Here is a 22,624-nt window from a genome sequence, read left to right on the forward strand (position 1 = left end):
GTCACATCAACGATTTGGCAAAGAGACAAAAGCAGAATCAGAGCATGTTTAGAGAAGGGAAAAGTCTGCAACTACAAACATATCCAGCAGGCTTTGCATGTGCAGCTGGGTTTTGCATATGGTTGTTTAAGGAATAGTTAATTTATATAAAAAAAAAAAAAAACCTTGTTCAAAACTTGAATGACTGACTTATTTTGAAAAAAGAAATAATAATAATTAAGAAATAAATATATATTAGTTTTCTAATTTTAGAGTTGTAATGTCAAATAAAAACAGATTAAGAAAATATATTATTATTATTATTATTATTATACAGTGAAATACATTAGAATTTTTTTCTTTTACTTCATCCAGTTCTCTTTTTGTTTTCTAAACATTTTACAAACAATTCAGCACATGAGTGAACTGTCTGAATGAACCAAACTGAATTGTAAACAATTCAGACCTTTTTGACTGAATAGTTGAAAAGAGTGATTCATTCATTAATCTGGCATCACTAGTTCTTATTCTAAATAGCTGATGGAAAACACACGAGATGATTGCTAAAATATTATCAGGGAAAATGGTTCTCAGGTTGGTATACTGTCTTCTCTATTATCTGTAATTATCTGTAATATTTTCCCACACAGCAGTATTTTGTGCCACAGTAAAAAGGGTCTACTGACGCCCCTGCGACTGAGGCTTTCAAGCTGCATAATGCAATATAAAAGAATCCTAAAGCTGACCTCTAGGATTCAAGCTTGTAATCTTTCATTCATTCCAAATGCATGAAAAAGAGCAACATTCTTCAAAATTTCTTTTATGTTCTAAGTCAGTCAGATTTGGAATGCCATGAGGACGAGTAAATGCTGACAGGATTTTCAATTTAAGGTGAACTATCCCTTTGATAAAAAAATTAAAAAACTGCTAAAAAAAATAGATGCACTTCTCTTAGGATGGTAAGAAGTTATCAGTTTAAGATTCAAATCAAAGAACCACTTGCCTTCCAAAAGTGCTTCTTACTCAAAAAGCACATGTTTGTTTTCTCATACAGTCAGTCACTGGAAATATTCTGCAGAAAGGCATTTTTATGCGCTTTCGAGGGACTTCAGTATAATGGAAACCTTGAGAGCCCTTTTCCCATGGGTGCTCTAAGTGGGTGTTCTATTTCCTGCGTGCCCTGTGCACAGTTCCGTGCAAGACCGAGGCGGCCGTACCTTTCCCTGGAGCTCGGACCAACGTCACAGGCTCCCCGGGGCTTCCGCGAGCAGGAGCGCTGCCAAAGATGGATTTCCGGCTTTTTCTGTCTTTTCCCCTTCCAGAGCCTGATGGGGAGAGGGTGGAGAGGCCTAGTTCCCACACACACAAACAAACACATATGTAAGGTCACGGCTGCAGGGTATATGCTCCTCCAGAACTCAAGAGCTTGATACTGTTTGTTTGTTCGAGACTCGCCTCTGGGACTATTACAGTTTCCAGTAGAGCCAAACACCTGAATCTAATTTACCCACCCCTTTTGACAAATTCAGCTAATTCTGCAGCAGTTTACATTAGCCTTGTAGCACAAATAAGCAAAAGACGAAGTAATGCTTAATGTAAATTTAAACTGCAGATTTAAACTGCTACTTAGAATGAAGCTTGATAGACTACATTTGTAAAGAAGTAGCTTCCCCAACACCATTTAGTCATCCATTAGGAGGTTGCATCTACTTTGCTAGTCAACACATTAGGTCTTTGTCAGTCAGTTGTGGACTGCGTGCACAAATCACTTTATATGCGAACCACACAAAAATCTTATGAAATGGCACCTAAATTAATTTTTCTCCAAAAATGAAAATTTATTTTATTTAAAAATTAATTAATGAATAAATTATATTCAATAATCAACACTCAAATAAAAACTGACTTGTATATGAATATGAGGTCATTTTTATATCGTTGCTAAAATATAAACATTTAAATTATGTTTGTAATAAAAGCTTGCTATGGACATTGAATTGCTTTGCATAATATATGTGTGTACTGTGTATATTTATTATGCATATATAAATAAACAAACAAATATGTATATATTTTACAAATATTTACATGTATATATATTTATATTCATATATAATTAATATTATATATAAATATATATTACGTAAACAAAAACTTTTATTTTGGATGCGATTAATCATGATTAATTGTTTGACAGCACTACTTTCCAGATGAATGTAATGTTATGAGACATTGTTTACAAGCTCTTTTATTGACATCTTTACGTTTATTAATGACATGATAGATTTCAGCAAGTTGAGTTGTTTCTTTCAACATGCTGCACCTTCTGATGTTCATGTATGTTTTCTGCAATAACTAAGAGTAGGTTATTGTGATTATTGGATGGGTAGCATGTTATAAATACTGTTAAGTGAAGTTTTGGTCATGCATCAACTGAAAACAGCATATTGTGTGCACTAAATAGACACTGATACAGTCAAAACGCACCATCATTTTGGCCAAAACTGAAATTATTTCAGCCAAACCTAAAAATTTATTTTTGCCCAAATATCTCAGGGTGTCTCAGAGGCGGACAGAACTTTAAGCTTTTCTCACTGTGCTCGTGTAATAATGAGATGAGATGTAAACCTGGGAATTTGATAGCCTGACAGTAGATGACCAGATCAGAGAGCTCTTGAGCGATCTGTCTGCTCTCCTTCTCATTCTGGGGCAGGTAGAACTCCTCTCCTAGTTCCATGTCAAACATCTGCAAGGACACAGAAGAACAACCATCACAGAAGTATTCAGGTAGAAAGGAACTCAAATGTTCATCGTTACAGTTCTGTACAGACCTTTCCTTTGCTTCCCGCTTTCTTGAACCGCTTGGGCATCTCATCATTGGACTCATACTGAAGTTTCTCAGTGGATGACTTGCCTTCGGGTTTGTCATCCAGAATATTGTCTGCAGAAAAGAAAAAGATTAAGAAACCTCTCTAGATAAACCCAAAGAGAAATTTCTTCAGCCAAAAAAAAAAAGAACAATTCCATCTAAATACAAAATGAACAAAAACTTTGCAAAGCAAATAAAGGTGAAGCAGTCATATTTAAAAGTCAGTCACACAGTTCTAAAACTACATGCGGTAAATGTAAATGATGACAGTTTGCATTTTGGGGTGAACTATCCCTTTAAAATCTGGAAGTAAATGGAATTTGTGGAAGTTTTTCTTCTCTATTGTGACGTATATCCAAGTAGTGCGGTACTTGATTTTGTCCATCGGGAATTGATTGGCTTGGTTGACAGGTTAGGGATTATTGTACCATCTTCAAGTTGGATGAGAAGAGATGTCATTGTGAGGGGTAGAGGATGTTAATATGTTTTATTAAATATTACGTGGGCACATGAATTGAAAAAAAAATGTGCATGGATAAAAAAATGGATAAATACTGCAATATGCCATAAATATTTAAATGAGAATTGTCAATTATGACTTCCTGGTAACTTTAAGTCTTTGATGTGAAACGCCCAGTCAGTTTTGTCAATCATGCCATGTTCTGACATCCTAACATCTAGAAACCCCATCTAGTGGGCCTTTATTTGATTGTGATCACAGTAGCATCCATTCTGTAGGTGTGCAACCCACAGACACTGTCAGGACGTCACTGGAGTCCAAGATTTATCACAAAGGGTATTAATTGGTCATCCGCTGAAGTCACACAAAGCAATCAAAGATTTGCATTTTACCTTATGACGAAACAAATCTCATATGATTTTTGAAATTTGTCTCCGATGGTAAAATCATGGCAAACGCATACCCGGCTTAAGAAAGCAGGTTGATTGAATGCCCAGCATTCCCCTGACTACACAAACTCATAGCTGAGTCTCTGGGGAAAGCCGTATGGGAAAGAACAAAGTCTCTTTTAACAGAGAGCAGCCCAGGGCCTGAGAAACCAGATGGCTTTGTTTTTCCCCCACTGATGAGCCAGTGCCGCAAGCAAGGTCGAGCCATTTTCAAAACACCAAGGACTGGAAGCGAACGTTGAAGCAAGTTTGGGTAGTTTTGTTTATACACTGTACCACCCACCTTTGTACTCAAAAACACTGATTTATTCATGGCAGAAGCAGACAGAGTCAACACACCAGCAGCATATAGCAGTAAGAGCGACACACGGCATCTCTGCACACATTTACATGGGCAGTTGACATGACATGTACATCTACTGTCCTCAGTGAAAAAGACCAATAATTTTCCACTTTCTTTTTCATAATTTGGCTGGACAAAAAAAGAATAAAAATTTTGTCCACAAACATACAATTATCTACCAAAATTGTACTTTTCCACCAAATTTGAGCAAATAAAATGCAGAAATTGTACTGTGGTGACCAATGCACTGGTATATATGCATTATCTAATTGGAGTCTCCCAATTTTCACAAATGACAGGTTTAATTATCTTACAAATTTGAGGGGAAAAAAGCCAAATACCAAATGCACGTTTTTAAGCCTAAAGTGTTAAACCATATTTTAAACCATGTCCATTTGTCAACTACCCACATACACTCACACACAATAAATTTACCTTCCTGGCCATAAGAGGCTGTGGAAGCATTGAGGACATCAGCTAAGAAAAAGGAGAAAAAAAAGAGGGAAGGGAATGAAAGAAAGGAGGGGGAGTGGAAAAAGGTCAGCATGCTACAGAGTGAAGGTGTCACTGTGAGAACAGTAAAAGACCCCGAGAGAGTTAGTGAACAGAACAAAAAATTCCACTATTCCAATAATTGCTGTCTATTCGAGTTGAAATAAAGGACACCCCGGCTTGAGTAATGCAAAGTATGCTTACCATCAGATAATGACTCATAATCATAGTCATACTCTTCTTCCTCCTCTTCTTCTTCGTCATTGTTTCCCAGGGATGTTCCACTGACTGTGCCGTTGTTGGCCTGGGTCTGCATGTGAGCCAGCTGATGCGCCTTTTGAAAAAGGAAAAGTTCACAAAAAAAGTTTTCAACTATTCATTCTTGATTCGTTAAATGGAAGCTTCATGGACTCAATCAAAGTTGTTGATACTAAAAATGTTTAACAGTTAGTCAAGACCACATTAAAGCTGTGCAGATTTCCACAGAATTGGAAAGTCTGTCATTCACACAATTCCACACATTCCCTACCCTTTGCATGTTTGTTTATTAAATATTTTGGTTAATTTGATTGTGCTTTCCAATATGAGTGTAGTACTTCCAGCTCAGTTAAGGACATTTTAAAATGTTTAAACGCATTCATGCAATCAGTGCTGATCAGTCAAGTCAATTTTATTTGTATAGTGCTTTTCACAGTATACAAAGCAGTTTCACAAAAGCTCATACTGTTGTTTATAATGCTTTAACAAATTTAGGGCTGGTTGATATGACGAGATATATATATATAACAATGGTATAAATTATCTCTAAATTTAGAATTAGCTATATTATATTTATTTTGTGTAGCAGATATATCAGTGTCTCAGGCACACAGGCCTTACCTTAGGTGTACGAAGATAAAAATTATGAAAAAAATCCCCAGATTACAACAGGACCTAGTCGAGACATTTAAACAAAAAAAAGAGGCAAAAACAAAAAAAAGAGCTAGCCAAATTTGCCTGATTATGTGGCTGCTACAATTCGATAAACTGTGCACAAACCAGTCTTGAAAATCAAGAACCGATTTCAATAGTCTTGAAATCTGTTTTGTATTGTCCCCATACCTCAAGGTATTTTTTCCTCTCATCTACCTTTTGTTTGAGAATGTCCACTGGAGCCTGGTGAGCTTTCAGCTTCTTATTTTTCAGTAGGATCTTCCCTCGGAGCTGCAAGGGAGACGGAAGCAAAGGCTCATCCGCAAAATCACTCCCAAACAGGAACTTGGTCACCAGCTTCTCACCAAACACCGTCTGAAGAGCAAAATAAACAATGTTTACTTTCCACAAGAAACGGCCAAACAAGAAGGTTGAACTGGGTTCCATTTAATTCATCTGATGGATTCAAAGTATTCTGATTTAGTGTAAAAATTCAAGTACCTTAAAAATCTCAGCCATTTTGCGTTGCTGTAGTAAAGAGCAGTGGTTTTCGATTGACAGAATCACAGGCATCTCTGAGTTCACAAACGCTGAACGATTGATGGCCTCGACAACATCCTACAGGCCACAAGAGCATTTACGTCAATGGAAAACATACATAAAATCAACAGAAGTCTCTTCATGTACTGATTTTCAACAGACCTTGAAGGGAATCTTAGTAGTAAGAGTGTGTCCATGGTAAATAACAGGCATGCCGTCATCCCCGTCCCAGCAGTCCAACTCAACGCTACGACAGCCCTGCAGCAACACCTGCAGCAGAACCAATAAATCGAACATGAACTCAATAAACACCTGCAGGCATCATTCACGTGCTATGGTTTCAGCTACATTCTCTTGCAGATGACTTCTACAGGATGGCATGTGAAGCAGCGATCATCAAGCATATTTATGGAGTGCACTGTGAAATGTGTTTTGCCCTGGATCAGGTTCAGGATAAAGAGAGAAGCTCTGCTGAAGATGTACCTGGCTGTAGAGCTCCACTGAAGACTCTCCTTTCAGCTGATGGCCCGTGAGGTACGTGTTATGAGACGACTCGATGTAATAGTACGAGAGCGGATACTGGAGCTCATCCAGATTCACTTGAGGCTCCTCGTTTTTAGAGGCAAAGTTGTCCTTGTCCATTAGAAACCTTCGAGAGGTAGATTAATTTTCGGTCATGTAGCAGAGATTATATGAATACTGCAGATTATCCAAATCTGCCAAAGTATTGTGTTTCCGAAACTGCTGGTCCACATTATTTTGTCAAAAAAGTTTAATAAAACCAAACCTGGCAAATCCTTCAAAGGACATCCACCCCATCTGACGCATGTTCGAAGAAGGCTCAAATTTCTAAAGAAACAAAAAACAAATTAAATATTATTACATTGGCATGCATATCATTAGATGTCTCAAAGTGATTTATGAGCTGGTGAGACATTAATATTGAACTGTCAGTCAACGACTCTTATTCTTAATAAAGGAAGAATCAATTGTGCATGTTGTTAACGGTAAATAATGACCCACCGTTGAGATCTTTAAAACCGTGCCAAACCCTTGACAGCACTCTGACAGAAATGTAAGCAATTTTCTTTTCTGACAATAAGACTTCACATAAATAACATGAGGAGGAATGTTGGTCAAGACAAAGTTTGAATGTTGGCTTGAAAATGTCTTTTCAAGGTTTAAAACAACTTCAACAAGGTTAGACAGACAAGACCGATAGATTAATGGGTGCCAAGTTTAGTGGATACATTTTTGAAAGGACAAAAAAATTATTTGTTTTTCCTGTAGTCTTCTGTAATATTTTTTCAAAGAGGTCATATGATGTTGCTAAAAAGAACATTATTTTGTGTATTTGGTGTAATGAAATGTGTTTATGCGGTTTAAGGTTCAAAAAACACATTTACCACATACTGTACATTATTGTTTCTCCTCTATGCCCCGCCTTTCTGAAACACGTCGATTTTTACAAAGCTCATCGGTCTGAAAAGCGAGGTGTGCTCTGATTGGCCAGCTATCCAGTGCGTTGTGATTGGCCGAATACCTCAAGCGTGTGATGGAAATGTTATGCACCTACCATACTGTGACGCCCTGTCCGGCCGGAGCGATGGGACAAAAATATTAAAACTCATTATAAACAAGGCATTTGTTGCAGTGATCCGGTGGGGACATAATTACGGATTATAATGACTTATACTGTTTTTTTACACGTTGCATCACGCCGCGTAAACATAAAACCATGTCTGCATTTGTGATCGAAGAAATGTCAAACAACAAGTGCTACTCTACATTGCTCAAATCTCGTGTTTGAATTGTTAGTGGCAAATTCTTTATATATAAAAAAACGTACTTACAGTCTGTGGAGTCAGAACAACCGGCATTTTAGTCTACTCTCCCAGGATCAGGAAATTTCGCTTTCACAACGAAACACAGCGTAACACACTGCGGCCTTGAGTGAATGGAGGCCGGTGGATTCGACGAAGTAGCGTCCGGCGGGCTTGCGGCAACCACATGTGACAACCCCGAGCTGGACTCTGCTTCGTCCACGGTGAAAGCCGATCCAGCGATCCACAGCGTGAAGTTGATGCATTTCCTCAGCGACCAGCACGGATCAGCTCTAGGCATGACGAAGCGAATATCGTCCCCTTTTGGAAGGCCAAACAAAGTAGTTTCGCTTTCGCAACGAAACACAGCGTCTCCACGACATGGTGGCGGCGGCAGCAACAATACTACAGCGAGAATCAAAGTTACGCCTTCTTTCTTTGCGTATACATTTGGGCGGCGTTATGCAAATCTTCCCACACAGTGATGTAGACATGTGGGGGCGTGTTAGAACGAGGCGTTTTAGGAGGGTGTGGATGAGTCTTAACTTTTATTAAGAATATCTCTTTTGGTTTGAGACTTTAGTCTTTGCAACTTTAGGGATCTTATCTATTCACGAACAACTTGTAACACTCCAAAGAGAAAGGAAAGCTTGAAATCGCATCATATGACCCCTTTCAAATTCTGCTGTAAATCAGCTATAAAAAGACAATAGTGGTATTATTATTCTGCTCAAGTCAGTTCTGTTCAGTTCAATAACGGTGTCAATGTTGCAAAATTCTTAATTTATGAAACAAATTAGGTTCAACCGTAAAGCAGCTTTACAGAAGCACAGTGTCATTATCCAAAGATGAGTCTGTAAATTACAACACAAGCATATTAATGTGCTTCATAACAGGAATAACCTTTGTCATATTCAAAGTAACCTTTATAGGTGTGATCAGTAAAGTCTATAAAACTTTCTGGCTGAGATCAGCTTTCAGAGAGTTCTTCCACACACCTGTATGATGCTGAGGATCTCATCATAGCTCAGATGTTCTCCCTGACAGTTGACCAGGAAGTCATTGAGTTGAGAGATGGTCAGTCCCAGCACACCCAGCGATGAGTTCTCCACTCCAGTGCCATTAGTTACGATGCTAGCAGCTGCGATGGCGTCTGAAATCTGCTTCTGGTTATCAGACATTTGCTGACATGTGCGGATAAAAAGGCCCAGGTCAGAGCCGTTGCGAGTCAGGAGATCTGTGGAGAGATTAGCTTTGTAAAACCATCCTACTTCTTATCATCTACACTGGTAAAAAAAAATATATATTTTTTTTTTTTTTTAATCGCTCTTATTATTCACACATGCCCACCAAGATCCGGTTGCAGTCCTGTTAGTTTGTCATCAATCCTCAGTGTGGTGTAGAGTGGGACAGAGTCAGGACCTGAGCGACTACAAGGCACAGCGTAGGTGTCGAACAGTTCCTTCAGATCCTTACGACTGCGAATGCTGGACACATAGCAGACGGATGGGAAACTTTCAACAGTCACCAAATTCAAAACACACACAGAGTATTTTTTTGGAGGGAAAGGTGTGTTCTACCTAAAAGACTTGAAGAGCTCTACAAATTCAACAAAGCTCATGATGCTGTCGGAGATCATGAGGTCCTGGAAGCCCCTAAAGCAGCCTTTCCCTCGACCATGCCAGCTTCGACTGCTCCAGGCCCTAAAAACACCAAACATAGTCAGCTCTGAAGCAAAACTGCTTTTACTACATGCTTCAAGACAAGAAATACAATTTATTCTTCACTATGCAAGAAGTCATCGAGATTTGTTTTTGCACCTCACACAAGCATGCTTGAGCTTAACCATTTACTATGTTTGATATGCATTGAATAAACACCTGAATCAAAGTCTGTTCATCATATACAGCAATTGAATTAAACAGCATAATTCATATGGATTACTTTTACAAATGTCTTTAGGTACTTTTTGAAGCATATGTTGACTGCATAGAGTTTCAATGAATGGAAAATGACGAGAGAATATTAAAGTGCCCCTATTATGCTATTTGGAATATTATCTTTATTGCAGTGTGTAATGTAGCTGTACGTGAATGTAAACAATCGGCAAAGTTGTAAAGCCGAAGGTGCACGATAAATAAAGTTATTATCTCCCAAAAGAAAGAACTGACTCTGAACAGCCTAAACGAGTCGTCAGTAATTCAAAATCCCACTTCTGTGACGGCTACATGTCACTGGGTAAGACATTTGCATAATGCCCGCCTATGTTCTACGTTGGCCAGCCACCAGCAACTTGACTCACCCCTAAAAAAACTGTAGCTTATTCATGTGGTTAATGTCATGTTAAGAAGACACTGTGAAAGTAAAAAAGATGAGGCTGCAATTAATCAGTACAACCCCAATCCTTTTTTGTGTTCCCGTCATTTTACTGACGACTACTTATCTAATCTCAGGGAGTTCATTGCGGAATTCACAAAACACTTGCTCTTGAAAGAAGGCTCAGTACCCACTTTATTTGGATCAGCTGCTTCCACTGAATCACAACCTGTAAGTAAGATTAATAATTAATGTTTATATTTTCTATTGAGCGTTGAAAATATGCAACTATGGCAATGGGCGTATAGTTTTTACGACGCACGCTGTACGCGGTAGATCAATCACAGCAGACTGGGTCATCTGACCAATCAGAGCAGAGTAGGCTCAGGGAAAGGAGGGGTTTAGAGAGACTGAAATTTTTTAACTGCTTTGAACTAATGAGAATCTTTGGAAAATAAGGTGATATTAAATGCATATTTTGACCTAGCATGCTTGTAAATCTATTGTAAAAGACTTCCAAAACAATATTAGGAACCTTAAAAATGCATAATAGGGGCACTTTAACAAAACAAAAACAAACAAAAAGCTTTTTGGGTTTGGAACAACACAATAATTATAAATTATGACAAATTTCATTTCAGAGCGAACTATCTCTTAAAATCCCTCAAGCACCTGGAGCCATCTTTCATGGAATAAAATTTAAAAAGTAAAAAAAACTTGAAAAATCTCACACGTTATCCTATTTTACTAAAAATGTGTCAGATTATGGAAGGAAAATACATTGTGAACGAGGTTTAATGTTGTTTTATTTGCATATTTCATGTTGCATCCTTCTTGTATACAAACATCTGAAAATATCTTTAAATAAACAGGATCAAAAACAGGCTAAACCCATAAAACACATTGGATAGAAGCCTGTGTGCTCTCTGGGAATGCACTGGATTTGTATTTCTAAAGAGGGAGTGGCCTTACCCTGGCTGACTTTTGGAGTTGCCGGGGAGAACAGGGGACGAATGGGGGCGTGTAGGGGTGGAGGTGTTTGTGTAAAAGGAGCCAGAGGAAGATGAGGAGGAGGATAAGGAGGATCCAGGAGACTGGCCTTTGCTGTTGGATAAGGAAAGGGGTCCAGGGTGGCCAAAGGTACTGCAGTCCTCTATGGAAACATTCAAACATGCCACAATGTCCCTGATCTCTTAGCATCACAAAACTAGTATCGTCAGTGTATAAATTAAAAAAGTATTGGTAAACCAGCTGAAATGGATACCATCCTCAACATTCTTCAACTGTCAACACAATGCTCAGTAACTCTCACCAGCGTTTTCCTGCTCAACACTTTCCAAAGGGTCTGACTCTCTCCTCCCCAAAGTCTCTTTACAGCTCCTGGTCTTGCGTGAGATCATCTCATCATCTGTTCCATCACCACTGTCTCCCTGAGAACAAAATAGTGCATTATTTAAATCATATAGCTAAGCCAGGACAGCCTTTGTTGGCTCAAGGTTTTTCACTCCTTACCCTGACTAAGGCTTTCTTCTTCTTCTTCTTGACGTTGGAGTTAATGCCCAGCGAGCTGTTTTTCTGGGCTGAGTTCTTCTCTGCACTCTTGCTGGCGGATCCAGGGCCACTAGCGCCCATATTCCAGCGTCTCCCACCAAACAGCTCGATAGCATGGGCCAGTGTGGGCCCCTCAAATCTACCGTCCTCCTGGAAAAGGTAGTTTTACAGCAATATAAAACCCACTGATAATAAAAATGGAAAATAATCAATGGAATTTAGAAAAAAGAAAGCTGTGCCTTAGCTGACCTAAAGTTAGCAGAGTTATGCTAAAGGGAAACAGTGCAGGGCATTACAAGAGTCAAAACGGGAATGTGTTTAGTGGTATGAAAACTTCAATACCACCAAAGTCCTCCAATGTGAACTTCTATAATTCAACACTGAGAACACAAAATGTGAGCAAAAATCTTTATTTAAATGCAGACTAAACTGGTTTGCCATGTCTACTGGTTGGCCAGTTGACCTGCCAGCTAACAAGTGCCCTAAACCCTTCTAAAACTATCAAACCAGACCAGCATGACAAATGGAAATCAGCTTGGTGGCTAGGCTACTGTAAGACCAGCAGACCTTTTTATAGAAGAGTGGTTGTTGTAATTGTTGCAATATTTACCATGTTTAAGGGATGAATGAGCTTAACATAAAAACAAGCAATTTGCTAGCTGTAATGTTTTACATCTAAATTCAAATATTTTACAAATATTATTAAAATCCTCACATCAAATACAACAAAATCTGGTATTGTAGGTCTACTTGTAGTGTTCTCACTTGTATTTGATAAATGCACTTGAATAAATGTAAAAGTACCTGGTACAAACTAACATACTGCTTTCGCAGCCATTGCAGTCTCTGATCAGGAAACTTCCTGATCTTCCTGATGGCATTGAGCAGCTCCTGGAGGCCCTCGTGCAGCATTTGTGCCGTGTGTTTGGGGGCCACAAAGTGCAGGAGCCTGTTGTCTGTGGTGTGAAGTCCATATAGCAGCGTGACACCATTTTCACCAGGGTTCATGTTACATAGTTTGTGCTGCAGGCACACATAGTTAACATCCACTCCAGGGTGACCCATAAACACGGCCTTCACCACGTTAAGGTCTAGGAGTCCATCGGTCAGTCCGCAGTGCACAGGTTGGCCCAGAGGTAAGTGGTCTGGGGATGGTGGATGTCCCATGAAGCCTCTGGCTTTTCCACCTGTGCCACAGCTACTGTGGGACTTGGACCAGGTAAGGAAGCAGTTATCGGGCTGTAGATGGAGGAGGCAGCGGGAGGTGAGATGGGTCTCGGGGTCGTAGTGGATAACAGTTGCTCCCTGGAGCAGGAACTGGTGGATATCCGGCTGAAGAGAGAGCACGTACCAGGGGATGAGCTCTGTACCGTGGCTAAAAAGTCCACGCACCTCTTCTGTGGCCTGGAGGTCTATGTCCTTAGTCAACTCAAGTGGGTCCCCTTCAGAGTCTGAGAGGTCTCCTACTAAAAACCTACAAAAATTGCATGAAGCAGGTGAAGCAGAAATAAAGAATCAAGTGACTGAATGGAGAAAAACTAACTAGGAAGTTTTTAGAATTGCGTGGTCCTTTTCTGTCTAAAATTTTAGAAAGAGTTGTGTCTGCTCAACTGTGCTCCTTCCTACAAAAAAATTATCTCTATGAAGAATTTATAGTCAGGTTTCAGGCCCCACCATAGCACAGAAACTGCACTTGTTAAAATTAGAAATGACTTGCTTCTTGCGTCAGACCAAGGCTGTATCTCATTGCTAGTTTTACTTGATCTTAGTGCTGCGTTCGACACTATAGATCATGACATACTCATAGATCGATTACAAAACTATACAGGTATCCAAGGGAAGGCTTTAAGATGGTTTAGATCCTACCTGTCAGACACTACCAATTTGTTCATTTAAATGGGGAGTCATCTCAATTATCACCAGTAAAATATGGAGTGCCACAAGGATCTGTCCTAGGTCCTCTGCTATTTTCAATATACATGTTGCCCCTTGGTAATAGTATTAGAAAATACGGGATTAGTTTCCACTGTTATGCTGATGATACTCAACTATATATTTCAACAAGACCAAATGAAACTTCTAAATTATCTAAGCTAACAGAGTGTATTAAAAATGTAAAAGATGTAAAAGATTGGATGACCAAAAATTCGGATAAGAAAGAGATATGACTTATTGGACCAAAAGACAGTACACAGAATCTCTTGGATTACAATTTGCAACTAGACGGATGCACGGTTACTTCCTCTACAGTCAAAAATCTGGATGTTATATTAGATAGCAACTTGTCTTTTGAAAATCATATTTACCATGTTACAAAAACAGCATTCTTCAATCTTAGAAACATGCCAACTTATGAAACATGATACCTGTTTCTGATGTAGAAAAGCTAGTTCATGCATTCATGACCTCTAGACTGGACTACTGTAATGCACTGCTAGCTGGTTGTCCTGCATCTTCAATAAACAAGCTACAGATAGTCCAAAATGCAGCGGCTAGAGTCCTTACCAGGTCAAGAAAATATGATCATATTACCCCAATTTTACAGTCTCTGCACTGGCTACCTATTAAGTTCCATATCAGCTGAATAAACAGAACTCTGCCTGGAAAACCTCTCACTGTCTTGGAAGAGGTAATGTCATATTAGTCTTGCAAAAGGAGTTGACAGGAGCTTAGATTATTGAAGAGCACTGTCTATCTATAAGACACAAATTTAGGGGCCGTTATGGAACATAATACAATGCTATGAGTTAAATTACTTTAAATCGTGCACTGTGGCATCTTGAACTTAAATGTGGTTGTGGTCTACATCTCATTTACTCTGTGTCTTGGTCTGGATATGAGTCTAAGTTTGTGGTCTCAGACAAAACTGCAGTCTGTTTCCAGAGAGTAATGAGGGTGATAATAACCTCAACCACAGGTTTGCACTCTATCTGCACCATTATAGAGGATCCCGTGGCTCTTAATGACTACTTAGCCTCAGTGTCTGAAATTAATGGTGGAATAAATTCTGCATTATCTCCATTTAATTAAAATGGACAGTCTGGTTCTTGGACCAGCGGTTTTTGCCTGGACTTTAGAGCATTGATCTGGGTTATAGGGGATTGGTATTGGTCTGGTCCTCGGAATTTTGGTACTGGTCTGGGTTTTGTGTATTCAATTAGGTCTTGGTCTTATGTTCTTAGTCTTATGCTGGTTATTGAGGGGTCTAGTCTTGGTTTGGTATTGGGGGTTTGGCACTGGTCGGTCTCATAAAGGATTGGGGGAATGGTCTGGGCTTTGGAGAATCTGGTCTTGACTTCAACTCTGCACTGTGGATTCAGAGGAAGGAAATCCATGCATTTCTAAGTGAAAACACACCAAACCCATACAACAGAAACACTGCATGTCACTTAGAAACCAATGCAGTTAGTGCAACCATTGAAGCACAATCTGGCAACTTACAGTACACGGTCTGACCCAGGTCCTTTTCTTGAGAGTGGACAGTAAGGGAGGGTTGAATTGAAGGAGGGTTGATTTGAATGGAAGAAAAAGACAGAAGGTAGTGTTTTGAGAAATGAAAGTAGGGTGGATCTGTACCCAAACACAGCATGCTCAACTTTGATACATTTGTGGTATAAAGTCAGCCCTGTAACTCGAAGAGGTACTGGGAGAGTATAAAGAAGTACATCAAAGCCAAGCTGCTCAAGATTCAGTCTCTTGAAAGATGAAAATGCTTGGGATGGAGTCTACAACAAAGGCAATGAGATTCTCCAGAGACACAGTATTAACAACCGATATGAGCACCTTCCTGCGGACAACAAAACTGCCTCAGCATTGAGGACAAACAGAACTACAAACTCACTGCTTTCTGCTCTGTACGTAGGTCAACATGCATAAACAAACTCATGAGAACAACATGTTCCACTGAGAAACATTGCAGTCAAATGGAAGGTCTTTGGAAATCTTTTCATAAATTGATAAGATGTTTAAAGGTTCAAAATAAACTCGGAGCACTCACATGCTACAGTAGTTCTTTCATTCTCTTTTAAATGATCTAAAGGTTGTCAAGAAAGGAAAAATAGTAGTAAAGTATGTACACTGAGTGAGTTGTTTATGATGAATAGAATTTCACAGCAACCCAGCCATAACCTTCATAAAAAACATATCAAGACTCATTTGAGTACCACATACTATAATGGAGAGACTTTTTGTCAGATATTATTTATTTAAGCTAAAGTGGGGGTTTAAAAAAAACAACAACTTGAAAATTAGTTATTTTTCTCTTTCCGATGCTTTTGGGTTTTGACCCCAATAACAGCCAAATAGAGTTGCTATGAAGTCATTATCCTGAGGTTTCATTTTACAGTTTAGGTGATTGACTCAAATAAAACTTTAAACTTAAACATGTCCATGTTCAACAATGGCAGACGTCAAATCAAATCACACACATCTAGTGGTTCCTCCACCAGTCAAGCAACTCCCATTGAGATTCATGCGAATGCTAGGTATTATAGATCTCCTTGCTTAACACAGGTAAGTGCAAAGAAATAACCCAAACCTCTATGCAGAGAGCCTATTAATTAGGGCTGGGTAAAAATATTGATATCTCAATATTAATCTATTCTCATTTTTACGGAACGATATCGATTCTTAAATCCCAAGAATCGATTAGTCTAGCCTGTTTTCAGTTAATGGACGGAACGTTGAAAGGGCATTTCCTATCCAATATATCGCAATAAGCATTGTGCTTTGGTACTTTTAATATGAAACAAAGTCTCAGATTTCAAATGCTGTCCATTGTATTGCAGTATTCAAACAATAAATGCCGTTTTGGTGCTGTTTAATGTGGAGTGACAGATCGCTTTAGCACCTCAGTTCAACAGAGTAGACGCAGCAGCGTGTGGTGCACATGAACTGATCATCTTCTCCACATTAATACCAGCTTCAGCACAAAATAAACATGAATAAAAATCCGAAGGCAAGTTAAAAGAAAGAGTATAACTTTACAAGCTGTATCCTGTCTCAAGTAATCGCTCAATCGGTGTTTCAGCCTCGCAAAGACGTTAATATAACGGCTTGTAAACAATGTCACATAACGTCACATTTACCTCAGAAAGCATATTCGGTGACCATAAACTCATTAGTCAGATAGAAAAATAAACTGTAGAGAGGGGCATTCTGCTAAATATATGCACCAAATAACATATTCATTATAAATTGTACTGTTCTTCAAGGTTTAATTTATGTTTGAATAAATCCATCAAGTTTTTATGACAGCCACCATTGTTTATATTTAAAAAAAAAAATGAACTGAAGTAATTTTAAGTGTAATTTTAACAAATCAGTCAATTTTAACCTTCAATATCAAAGTAATGTAACTTAGTACCAACTCATGTATATTTTACAGCATTAGTCGAGAGATTTTTTTTCCTTGAGAAAATTTGGCATGTAGCCTACTGTACCTGATATATATCCAAAATAATCGATATGGAATCGAATCAAATCGGTAGTCGAATCGAAAGCTTGTAAATGAGAATCGAATCGTGAAATTTGTGTCAAAACCCAGCCCTACTATTAATGGTTTTATAACAAACTGAAAATGCCTCAGTGTATATGGATTAGACTAAACACATCATATATCTGCAAACAGGGTCCAAAATTAACTCACTGGCTTCTGCTCTTGTCTTTGAAAGAATTTTTGGGGCAAACTGTGATCTCTTGTGCCTTCTCCTCAGGCTCCTCAGCCTCCAGGCTTCGGTTGCAGCTGCGAATCGTCTGCAGAATATTACTGACGGTCGCCTCTTTGTCTGAGCCGTGGAGCCCATCGCTCCCAACCCTCTGCAGGAAGTGCTGCTGGCCATTGTAGTCGGTGACAAACTGTGTAAGGTAAAGAGCACTTCACCACAGAGATTCCACACAAAAGAAAATAACCACAATTATGGACAATACGAGTGGATTTGTGGGCTTTAAAAGCGTTCATGGGTGATTTAATAGTCACCTAAGCGACAAAATGTATTTTCCTGGTTGAATCACTAATGTGGTTTTTGTAAAGCCAGGAAGCAATTCACCAGGCATGTTAAATGTTTGATGAAAAGGTAATTGCTCCAGCTATCCAAAATGGTCTCAAGATTATTATTTTAACTGTAAAAGGCAATTAAATTCAACCGTGGTGATACAATTTCCTGTGTTAGTCATCATGACTCTTTGGAAGCACCTAATCCTCACCTCAACAGGATCTTCTTCAGAATCAAACGATGGACGGAGTCCAATAATGCTGGCCGCACCATCCAAAGCCTCACTAAGTTCCTTAAGGAACACGCCACAGAAGGGCACCACTTTGCATCCTGGGATGTTGAGAGCACGGTTGACCACTTTCTTGTACTCAGATGATGATTCATGCTGGGCCATGGCGTCCTTCAGACCACGCATGGTCTCAATATCTGCCTGGTCCATGAACTGCCACATCTTCAGCACTTTGCGAGACCTGGGGAAGAGTAAGCAGTGAGCAAGGCTGCAGGGACGTAATTCTGGGCACCCTGTTTGTATATTGCCCAAGGGTTCTGAACATTTTTGTTTTCAAATGTAATTTAAAAGTTAATTCAGGGATGCAGTCTTGTAGATAGTGTACATGCTTTGACCTCAAAGATGATTATGTGTCACCACAGTTAGATTTTGGTTCAAGTCATATAATATTTTTGCATAATAGCCAGTAAACTGTTTTTTTGCTTTTCATGTTGGTACACAAGTGGGGGAAAAAGCTATCTGACTCCACTGCTAACTCCAAGAAGTTGTTACATTTTCTGACTGTAGTGAAAACGGCCTTGGAGGACTTTAGTATTAAATTTAATCTTCATGGTATAAAGCATAAAACCTTTGATAGACGACTAATCTTCAGCAAGAAAACAAAAAATCCCTTTGGAAGTGGGAAAAGACACCGAGCTGGATGAGAGTGAACTTTATAGAAAATTATAGATAACTAGTCCAATAAGAAAGTAACTTGGGTTGCAGATTAGCAGTAATACTAGCAGTGAGACTCATCCTTTGGCATGTTACAAATGTGCTGTTAAAAACAAATCAATGACACAAGAATGTTCCTCACTTTGTTAAGGATAATACAATACAAACAGAGAGGACCATTTATTCTCAAAGGATTATTTATTTTCTAACCAAGCAATTCAAGGCATCATGCCATACCTGAGACCTGCCAAGAATTCCATGACCGCATTGTAGTTGCCCATGTTCCAGGAGCACTTTGCCACATGGACGAGGTATGAGAAGACTTCTCTCTTCTCCTCCATGGACCCAGCAGTCAGGATAAGCCAGGTCACCCATGAGCTCACCTAAATACACAACACACACTTTAGTTTGAGGTCAAATCTTGAGAAAATACTGATCTCTGATACCTTCCTCCTTTATTCACTCTCTCACTTTATTGGTGTATATTCACATATATTTGGAAGAAACACTGCAGACTGTGTAACATAAATCTCTAGCTTTAAACTAAGGAGTTCAAACGTGATTTCATTTACATTTCGAAGAAAAATGAAGATTTGAGTGCACAAATGTAGATTTGAGCTCACTGGACCCCATAACACTAACGCAGATAACAAGACAGTGATCCATATAACTGCTGGGTTACTGTATATTCCAAGTTTTTTGAAGTCATACAATGGGTTTGTGTAAGACACATTCAAAATGTAACACATTACTCACAGTGGACAGGACACCTGGTTCAAAATGTGTGTTAAACTTTTGTGTAAACTTGGTATAACCTTTTGTAAAGGTTTGGAACAACATGAGGGCAAGTAAATGATGAACTTTTGCTTTAAAACAAGTAAACTAAGAAAGAAATCCCATCTCCAGTGTTATATTCTCATATGTCAGCTTAATATGCAGAGAATTAAGTTGTATGTGGGTTGTTTCACTTTGAAAAGTGTAATAATGTGTGGTGCTATCAAAGCATTGCTCTATTTGAACATCCTGATCAATTGCATCCTAGCAATTGCATTGCAACATGCTAAAACCACTCAGCAACTGCACTGCAATGTAGTGTCAACCACCCAGGACATCCCAGTAACCGCATAGTAGCATTCTAAAGATCTTTGGAAAACCTTAGCAATTGCATAGCAGCATGCTGAAGACAGTAAATGCATAGCAACAAACTGGCAGCCACCCGGCACATCCTATAAACCGCATACCACTCAAAACACCATACACTCTTATAAAAAAAAAAAAAAAAAAAAGGGCTTTATTAATAGAAAGGAATTTTCCATATTGCTTTTTTACAGGTGTTTTACATGTATTTTGAATTTTGCACTGCATTGCATTGCGTTTTAGAGTTAACGGAAATGTATGGATAATATCCTAACAGAAAATTACCAGAACATTTTCCTTTTTTTTTTTTATCGGTGTAGAAACTGCATAGCAACGCCCTGGCAACCACCCAGAACACCCCAGTCTCGTGGTGCCGAGTCTTTGTACGATCAATCACCACTCACATTTTCTTTAAACACCAAGTCACAGAATCTGACCATCTCTAGTCCTGAGCGCTTATAACAGCGATCAGTTTGAGCACAAATATTTATGCGATGGCGTGTTGTAGCTAAATACACCTCACAGAAAGTCAGTCAGTTACATAAACAGTTCTGCTGGGGCCCGGATGGTCAGGGACGTTTAATACGAGGGGACCGGAACACTGGAGCTCATGCCATTTTGCCAGGATTCCACCGGACAGACTGCTGCTCTTGAGTTACTGCACAGGCCGGCCAGCTAGCAGTGAACAGACAGCAGATTTGATGCATTAAAAACTTACATAAGAGTTGCCAAAAACTGCACTGCACCCTGGAAGGGGCTTCAAAGGCGGCCGCTGGTCAAGTGTCCGAATAAGACCACAAACAACTGACCGCAACAAAGACAACAGACCACAAACCCTAGGTTGTGCATGGACACCCAGTGGCAACACTTCAGGGATGTATTATGTGGGTTACAGCATAACCAAAATAACACATCACATTGCTGAAGCAGGAATGAGTCCACAGGAAGCATTAGGGTAAAAGAGCAAACCAAATCCACTAAAGGAGGAATCCGTGACTTGTTCGCAAAGGACACTAGGATTAACGGTGGGAGGGGTGAGGCACAGTCCTGTTATGTGATCCATTCACTTTATGCTCTTACAGTATTACATTGCATCGAGGCCTATGATCTGAACTCCCTTCGGCCAGGAAACCTTCAATGTTTCTTCTAAACAACTATGCAATGGAAAGTTAAGCAATAACTTTCAAGGAACTGCATTCAACAATTAAAGATGACTCCTTAGAGCATTACGCTACTTGACAAGATATAAGATTGATTTCAATATGAAAGCCATGTGAAGGTCACCTTCCTGAGTTGGGAGTCTTACATAATTAGCACTGACTGTCAAGGCTGTAAGCATCCGCAAATCTTTTTTTCAAGTTATTCCCAATCATAAGTTGTCTAGATACCTACTCTTACATGAAACATAACCAGCTTTGATGATTCAATATTTGAAGTTTTCATGTTTAAAGTCTCACATCTGTTTGAATAAGTAGGTACACATTGTGAATGTGAAAAGATCCAAGTAAAACAGACACTTGTGATGGCAACCAACAAACCAACCATGAGAAAAGTCCTTCGGTGTCCAACTCAATTTTTCTTCCAAAGCCAAAACCACTCTACCGCCCTTATGTTCCCTTTGGAACGAATCTGCACCATTAATGAATGCTCACCTCATTGAATCTTGTGACAAGGTCTTCTACTGTGTTGTGGTGGTCATTCTGAGTGGTCATGATGGGGGCGGACATGGAGGCTTTCAGGTGCGGGTGGCGTTTGTGGCACTCTGGGCTTCCCAGGTCTCGGGTGAGAAAGCTGAGGTAGTCAAGTGGGAAGACACGGCGGTACAGCTGCTGCTCCTGTTCTGTCAGGATGGTGGCGATTTCCTCAGGGAACTGGATGAGGTGCCGCAGATCGGCTAGTTCCTTACTGATGCCCGTCACAGCTGACGGGAGGATGCTAGAGTTGGCCATGGAGCTGCACAGCTGCCGTTCTGAGAAAGACAAAGACAGTGGAGTATACTGAATAACATATGTATGGACAGGTAGCCGTTAACTCCCTTCTCTAATTCTAATGTTCTTCTCTGACCACACTATATCCCAATTTTCTGCTATTTTCTTAACATGATGACAGACAACTGGATTTTGCTGCTTTGCAAACATGGCAGTTAAAATGGCATTCACCCAGTGGGATCTGCATGGTTTGCCATTCTAAAGACACACCCCACTCCATTCTAAAATCGCTATATCTTCCTCCTCATTTTATGGCATCATAGAAGCTGCCCGGCACAAAGCTTGTTCCAAACGGTGGGAGGAAAAATTATGCCATCTAAGAGGTATCTTATTACTAAGATTGTTGGCTATATTGTAAGGTAGCTTTACATGCATCCTTCAGAATGCATTGCAACAACCTCTGTGAAAAAAATAAATGGTGGTGGATGACAAGGGAGAAACACTGATAATCAACCAAATTTAATTTACAAAGAACTTTGAATCAAAAGTAGAGCACACAAATTTCCCTATGAAGATGGTAGTCACATATGAGGGTCCATTCCAGTTAGGATGCAGAAGGGAGTTGCCTATATAGTCAGCAGGTAGCGAGGCAACTCACTAGGTTTTGGAACAGAGCCATTATATAGGCCATTTATTACATGCCCCTAAAATGGTATTTACAAATTCAATAAACCATTTTCATATCAACATATGAATCCATCTTCTTTATTGCCTCACGACAGGGTTGGTGATAATTGTGCTCAGCACAGTGCAGTGCAAAGGACAAAGATAAACATAGACATAGATAAACCAATCGTAATACAATAAAGCACAGTATTTACATGGTAAT

General features: G+C 39.4%; 1 protein-coding gene across 1 annotated transcript in view; it reads right to left on the reverse strand.

Annotated features, from left to right (window-relative positions):
* plce1 (phospholipase C, epsilon 1) overlaps nt 1-22,624 on the reverse strand; it is a 98,801-nt gene that overhangs the window by 26,112 nt on the left and 50,065 nt on the right. The window contains exons 4-25 of the mRNA XM_016240709.1: nt 21,755-21,776; nt 21,460-21,721; nt 18,908-19,053; nt 17,939-18,197; nt 17,382-17,590; nt 12,539-13,208; nt 11,696-11,884; nt 11,496-11,613; nt 11,156-11,336; nt 9,448-9,570; nt 9,218-9,354; nt 8,866-9,104; nt 6,832-6,893; nt 6,528-6,693; nt 6,207-6,314; nt 6,006-6,122; nt 5,721-5,879; nt 4,797-4,926; nt 4,536-4,577; nt 2,811-2,920; nt 2,608-2,725; nt 1,197-1,328 (exon numbers count right to left, since the gene is read on the reverse strand). Of these exons, the coding sequence (XP_016096195.1) occupies nt 1,197-1,328; nt 2,608-2,725; nt 2,811-2,920; nt 4,536-4,577; nt 4,797-4,926; nt 5,721-5,879; nt 6,006-6,122; nt 6,207-6,314; nt 6,528-6,693; nt 6,832-6,893; nt 8,866-9,104; nt 9,218-9,354; nt 9,448-9,570; nt 11,156-11,336; nt 11,496-11,613; nt 11,696-11,884; nt 12,539-13,208; nt 17,382-17,590; nt 17,939-18,197; nt 18,908-19,053; nt 21,460-21,721; nt 21,755-21,776 (3,699 nt within the window). The remainder of the gene's footprint in view (nt 1-1,196; nt 1,329-2,607; nt 2,726-2,810; nt 2,921-4,535; nt 4,578-4,796; nt 4,927-5,720; nt 5,880-6,005; nt 6,123-6,206; nt 6,315-6,527; nt 6,694-6,831; nt 6,894-8,865; nt 9,105-9,217; nt 9,355-9,447; nt 9,571-11,155; nt 11,337-11,495; nt 11,614-11,695; nt 11,885-12,538; nt 13,209-17,381; nt 17,591-17,938; nt 18,198-18,907; nt 19,054-21,459; nt 21,722-21,754; nt 21,777-22,624) is intronic.

Source organism: Sinocyclocheilus grahami, unplaced genomic scaffold (assembly GCF_001515645.1).
Source record: "Sinocyclocheilus grahami isolate Dianchi unplaced genomic scaffold, SAMN03320097.WGS_v1.1 scaffold599.1, whole genome shotgun sequence".
Classification (NCBI taxonomy): Eukaryota; Metazoa; Chordata; class Actinopteri; order Cypriniformes; family Cyprinidae; genus Sinocyclocheilus; species Sinocyclocheilus grahami.